Source organism: Propithecus coquereli, unplaced genomic scaffold (assembly GCF_000956105.1).
Source record: "Propithecus coquereli isolate 6110/MARCELLA unplaced genomic scaffold, Pcoq_1.0 Scaffold143, whole genome shotgun sequence".
NCBI classification, from domain to species: Eukaryota; Metazoa; Chordata; class Mammalia; order Primates; family Indriidae; genus Propithecus; species Propithecus coquereli.
The window spans coordinates 1,975,217-1,981,379 of record NW_012138636.1 but is presented as its reverse complement, the minus strand read 5'-3'; the positions used below and the strand labels follow the sequence as shown (position 1 = coordinate 1,981,379).

The following is a 6,163-nucleotide window of genomic DNA, read 5'->3' as shown; positions in this document are numbered from 1 at the left end:
TTCTCTTTTTAGTACTGCCAAGTTTTGCTGCTTTATATATTTTGAAGCTATGCTATTAGGTGCACACATGCTTGTGTTTGTTATTTATTTCTGTTAAATGGCCCTTTTTCCATCCTTCTCTGTTTCTTGTAATATTTATTGCCAAGGGCTACATTGTCTGATACAGTGATACAGGTTGAGTATCCCTTATTTGAAATGTTTGGGACCAGATGTGTTTCAGATTTTGGATTTTTTCATATTTTGGAATATTAGAATTATACTTATCAGAGGAGCATCCCTAATCCAAAAATCCAAAGTGCTCCAATGAGCATTTCCTTTGAGCATCCTGTCTGCGCTCAAAGGATTAGGGACACTCCGCCTGTATTGCTGTACCACTTTGGTGCTTTCCAGGTATATTCACTTTCATGCTGCTTCATCAGTCAGCCCTTTTTGTTTTGCAGAAATTTGTTAAAGCCTATTTGCTGGTTACTCATTCTCGTCTTACTCTTTTCATAGTTACAGAAGTATTTCTCTGTCTTTTTTTCTTTTTCTATCATTTAAAAAGGTGTGTGAAAGGAGAGTGGAACTATACTTTTACATTTTAAACAGAAAGTCCCCCTTTCATTTATTTTCTAACCATTTATTTGTATTTTCATAGATATTTCAGCAGTTGAATCAGTTGAACTCATTTCATCACGAAGTGATCATAAAGTGCTTGAAAAGTAGGAAAGATGAGATCAAGCAGGCTCTGTTAGGAGAAATAGTTGCTATTTCCTCTGCACAGCTACAGGATTTTGATTGGCAATTAAAGGTGAGAATCTATTTATCAATATGTATATTTTGAATTTCATTTTTTGGATATAGAGAAATTTATTTTTTTTTGAGGAGGAAGGAAAGAGAGTTTACTTTGCCAACAAAGGAGGAAATATGCTAGACCTTCTCATCTCAAAATCCCAAATTTCCTGAACATAGGCAGAAATACAGAGCTTTTGAAGGGAGGGTTCTTGGCTTCAGGCGATTACTGTGGTTAACTATTCTAATCTTCCCATCTCTGTCAAAGACAAAGCCTGTGAACTCTGCCAGCTGCCCACCTGGGGGGCTGGCATTACCTGGGAGTTTTAACAGAAGACTTTAACCTGCCTCAGGGATGCAGGCCAGGCTGAAGTTCCCAAAAGAGTGGGGGAAGTTTTCTAGGCCATTCCCTCTGTTACATATTCCCCAGTCTCAATATTTCCTTTCCATATCTACGGGAGGAGGGACAAGGTCGAGCTACCCCTGCTGAAGTTGGGGCGACGTTTCAGATGGAAGGTTCATACTTATGTATATGTCATTACAAATCTTTGGCAGTATATTTACAATAACAGATTATGAAGGAAAAAAAGTCATAAGCAACAACTACAACAATGAGGACTGACAAGACGAAATGGACTGACGCCTTGTAGACAATGTCCAATACAGGGCTGGGCAGGCAAGCGCCCTGCAGGCGATTGAGAGACCAGCTTCTGCAAATTCAGAAATCGTATACAGTGACAGATAGCCTGGGAAATCCTCACTAAGGAGTGGTCTCTCCATCCTATAGACAGAACAAATAATCAAAGAAAGGTTAGCAAAAAAGATACTGACATTTTCATTTTTCCCCTTCCTTAAACAGTTACTTTAGATCGCCTAAAGGCTGGCCCCTCCACCGGGGCTTGGTCCTCTTCTTCCATGGGACACCTCTTTCCTCTGGTATGATGGACCCAAAGTTCCATTTCTGACAACTTCAAGGAGGTGTGAGCTGTTGGAGGCACCTCTTAGGGTTTCTTCTACTTCTTTGTTTCCAACTGGGGTGGAGTCCTGAAAGAGGCAGACTCATACATAGTGTTTTGTACCTGACCCACTCCTTTGGCATATTGCTTTACCCTGCTTTTTACTCATGGTTATATTACCATACTTGCCTTGGGTTGCTACGAAGGGTCTCTCATAAACTATTTCTTAGGGGTTTAACTTAAGCCTGCTTCTGAGGGATATCCTTGTTCAGAGGGGGACAAACAGCAGTACCCTATTCTACTTTTCTGACTTCTGTGATTCAAAAGCATGTCCATACTGCTTTGTGTGGAGGAGGGGGCCTGGGAACATCCTGATGACCTGTGGGATCATCGAGTCCACTTTGTAGAAAAGGCCCACCAGGTTCCCACTGGGGCTCCACTCTTCTTTATAATGTTATATATCTGCAGTTTGTTATTTCAAGAATATATTGTCCCAAGGAAAATCAAAGATAGATTAAATTACATCTTCTGCATTGACTTGGGTATAAGTACAATATAAACATCCAAATCATATGTATAAGAACATTACATTGATAATTTAACTAGAACTGTAAATCATTAGATGTCATAAGTGGTGGGGCAGTATACATTCAACATGTATTTTTGGCTACAGCTTTCTAGACTTTATAGCTTTCTTGAGATTGGTAAATGTGATTCTACCTCTAGGAGGAAAATCTATAATGTGTTATTAAAACTGTAGTTTTGAAAACATTTTGAAGAGAGTCATGATCAGTACGGTTCATAAGGAACAGTTTCAGACCAACTTTTTGTCCTTTATATGGTACTTACATCAGTAGATGAAGAGAAAACAAATATATATTTTTTCCTTAATTTTTAGCATGACCCTGGCTAAACTGCCTTATGTTGTCTTTGTAGATTAAGTAGAGAAAAATGTGGGAAAATAATAGTAGGTAGGTTCAAAATTGGATGAATTTGTGTTAGCTAAGAAGAAGGTTCCTGTGGCTCTTGCCTTGGCCCAGTCTTTAACATTTTTATGAATATTATGCTTATCAAATTTGAGGGTGACACAAAGCTAGAGATATAGTAAATATGTAATATAAATACATAATCGAAATCTAAAATTATTTTACAGCTAGTTGCAATAATGGACTAAATAAACAAAAAGATTAATCAGGGATAACCTAAGTAGAGGATTTTTCATTTAAATAAAGATTTTATATTTTCATAAACATAGAAGATAAGGGAGAGATGTTAATAGGAGCATATATGAGAAATATTAGCTGTTTTGGTTCCCCAGAGTATGGCTTGATTGATGTTGATTCAGTCGTGTGTTTTGTTGGTAGAAATGTAGTTCTTCAAGAGATAGTTCTAATATATTCTGTTTTCAACTGTTACATCTTTTTAGTTTAATTATCCTTTTAGTTCTGGCTGCCAAACTTAAGAGATATTTAAACAAATTGGAACCCAACAAGAAAAGAATGACGAGGAACTTAAAATCATGGTATGTGACATTTCTATGGAACCCTGAGACCATGTGCCTGGAAAAGATAAAACCTAGTAGAAGCATGACACTTATCTTTAAAAAACTAAAAGTCATATGGATGGTTTTGTGGCTCCAGAGACAAGGAGAAAGGCTTATCATTTGCAAAAGATGGATTCAAATTTAACCTAGGGAAGAACTTTTTAACAACTACAAGTGTCTGGAAATGATTTTAACCCTTTCTTGAGGTAGCACACTCCTCATCATTGGTGGTATTCAAGCATAGGCTGAGATACCGTTTATTGGGAATATTGAGGAGAAGAATTATCCATGTGGTGGACAACCTGAAAGCGATACTTCAAAATCTCAGATATTATGGGCCTGTTTTTGGGTGAGAGAAAGGAGGTAAGGATTTGATTCCATAGTGTGTTTACCACAAGGGAGATATTTTGAGTTTTTTTGTTAAGAAAGGTGTCCCTTACCTTTGCATAAGTAATTTTTTGCAAGTGGTAGCACTCCAAAAAAGATTCTGTTACAGTGGGTTTTTCTGTCTCAGATTCCAGAAAAATTGCATTTCCCTTTGGCATCTGCTGGTGAAGCTATAGTCTTTGTTTCAAAAAGTATCAGTTCCAAAAATATGTGGTTCTTTCAATTCCCCTAGGATACACTCCAGAGACAAACCAAGAAATGAGGTAAATGTGGTGTTTTTTTGTTGAGTGGCTCTAATGGAAGATCGTATCTTGATACCATATTTATCAATAGTTTGGTAGATAGCTGATCATGAATTAAACATCTGAATTTCTGAGAGTTTACCAATATTTTTAGTCTCATTTATCGTTGTACATGAAGTTTCATCTTGGTGTCTTTAATCTTAAGAATTCTCTATGTTTCTTGTCGCTTTGGGTCATTTTGATACTTCCCAGGGATGACTCTGATCTAGCTGTCTACTTCTGCTGCAGAACTGCTGGCTGGTCATCTTTTTTTGCTATCCACTTCCTCCCTTTTATTCACTCTCCTTTCCGTTTTATTCTTAGACTATTTGAAGACTATTAAACATGGGTTTAATTTATTTCTTCTGCCTTTCCCTGTACTTGACAGCAAATAGAAATACTTTTTTAAAAATGTACTATTATTAAGCTCGGACGCATAATTAATATAGTCCTTTTTACTATTTATTAATTACCATTTTCCTCATTTTAAACAGCTCGCACTCTCTAGTGACAAGATTGCTGCATTACAAATGACACTTTTAAGTCTTCATCTAGATGTAAAAGAAAATGGTGAAGTAAAACCGTATTCTGTTGAAATGAGTAAAGAAGAGCTGCAGAATCTAATAAATTCCTTGGAAGCAGCTAACAAGGTATTTGTTTTAGTTTTGTTATATGATTTAAATGTTTGAGTTTTGATTGATACTCTTAGAGCAGTATAAGAAAACTCATAGTTCACTTTTAATGTTTTTTTTTCCCCTTGATACTTACGTTCAGCACAGAAAATACTTCGGCGTGCTCTGATCCCTGGTTTTAGATGTTAATTATAACTTGTCATGTTCATTTACTTAGTTTTAAGCATAATGTGTCAAGCAGTTATTTTTGAAAGAATAATAGTGCTATTCTAACAGCTGAATTTGTTTTGCTTCAGTGCTCACCAGTGATAAAAATACAATTTTTACCTTGGGACCATGAAATTAGTTGATTCTGAAGAATTTTTATGATTAAAAAATATGATCCTGAAAAAAAGTGGCTTATTTAACTGGACAAATAATAGAAAATTGCTTCTATAATTCTCTAAGTTTGGGAGAGAAAATATGGCTTGTTGTTATCATGATAAAATCAGGTTGAGACAAAATTGAACTAATGAATGTCCAAAAACTTCACACTTACAACAAAGTGGCTAAATAACTGTAACTACTCCTAGTGTTTAATAAATGAGAAAAATAATATTTAAACAGTAGAAACCTGCTCTGAGGAAGAAATAAAAGTACTTGTCCTTATATGTGTATGTTCCTTCACTGGTGCTCAGCATTTTCCCCAGTGATTTCGTCTCAGTGATTCTTACCAACCTCTCTCGCCACGAGTCAGTCTTCTTCATCCTGCCTTTTTAAAACCCTCATAAACTTCAGTTTCTCTCCATACTCCAAACTTGCTCGAATATTTTAGTGCCTTGACGACTGGTCCACACGTCCAGTAACCAGACTGGTAGCTCAAGGCTGGCTGCAGGGCTGGGTGGGGCTCGGTGTGTGAAGGGGTGCGCAGCAGAGCTGGCGTCAACGCGAACGGATTCCGAACCACGGATCTGGCAGGAATGTGCTGTCAGTAACCGCGTCGTCTTGCTTGTTACGAGTTCTTCATGCCCTTCTTCGGAGATTTCAAAGCACTGTAGTTAGTATATATCAACATCGATCTGGTATAACCTGATATTTTCCCCTCAATTTGTGTTTTAAGGTGGTCCTGCAGTTGAAATAACTGGAAATGATGAACACCAGCGCTATCAGATTTCACTGCTGCAGCTGCTACGGCAGAGAATTCTGTGTGTTCAGAACCCTGCGATGCATTGACTGTCACACTGGGCTGAGACCGCAGCAGTGTTGAGAATACAAAGATAAAAATTTATCAGTATCTCTAAAGAACAGGAAATTACATGGTTGATAGGTAATGCTAAAATGAACGATTAAAATCTATAGTAGCTGTTTATATTTTCATAATGATTGTTTTGCCTCATTTATTAAATATTTGCAAGATCTTTGTAGATATATACTTTTATTGAAAGCAAAAAATAGGTTCTAAAGTAATGTGAACACACAAAGCACAGATATACTTGAATATTGCTTGAATTATGTGAATAGCAAGGACATATATTATGGATATATAATTTGTGATATTTTAAAAAACTTTTTAAAAGAATGTGTAAGCTGCATATATAACTCAGGAGATTACGT

The 6,163-nt window shown here is 36.6% G+C and overlaps 1 protein-coding gene across 1 annotated transcript in view; it reads left to right on the top strand.

The window, feature by feature from the left end:
- Positions 1 to 5,956, top strand: part of COMMD8 (COMM domain containing 8) — a 12,350-nt gene extending 6,394 nt beyond the window's left edge. Inside the window, exons 2-4 of the mRNA XM_012639891.1 lie at positions 638 to 790; positions 4,433 to 4,588; positions 5,670 to 5,956. Coding sequence (XP_012495345.1) covers positions 638 to 790; positions 4,433 to 4,588; positions 5,670 to 5,690 — 330 coding nt within the window. The 3' untranslated portion in view covers positions 5,691 to 5,956. The remainder of the gene's footprint in view (positions 1 to 637; positions 791 to 4,432; positions 4,589 to 5,669) is intronic.
- Positions 5,957 to 6,163: the final 207 nt, after the last annotated feature.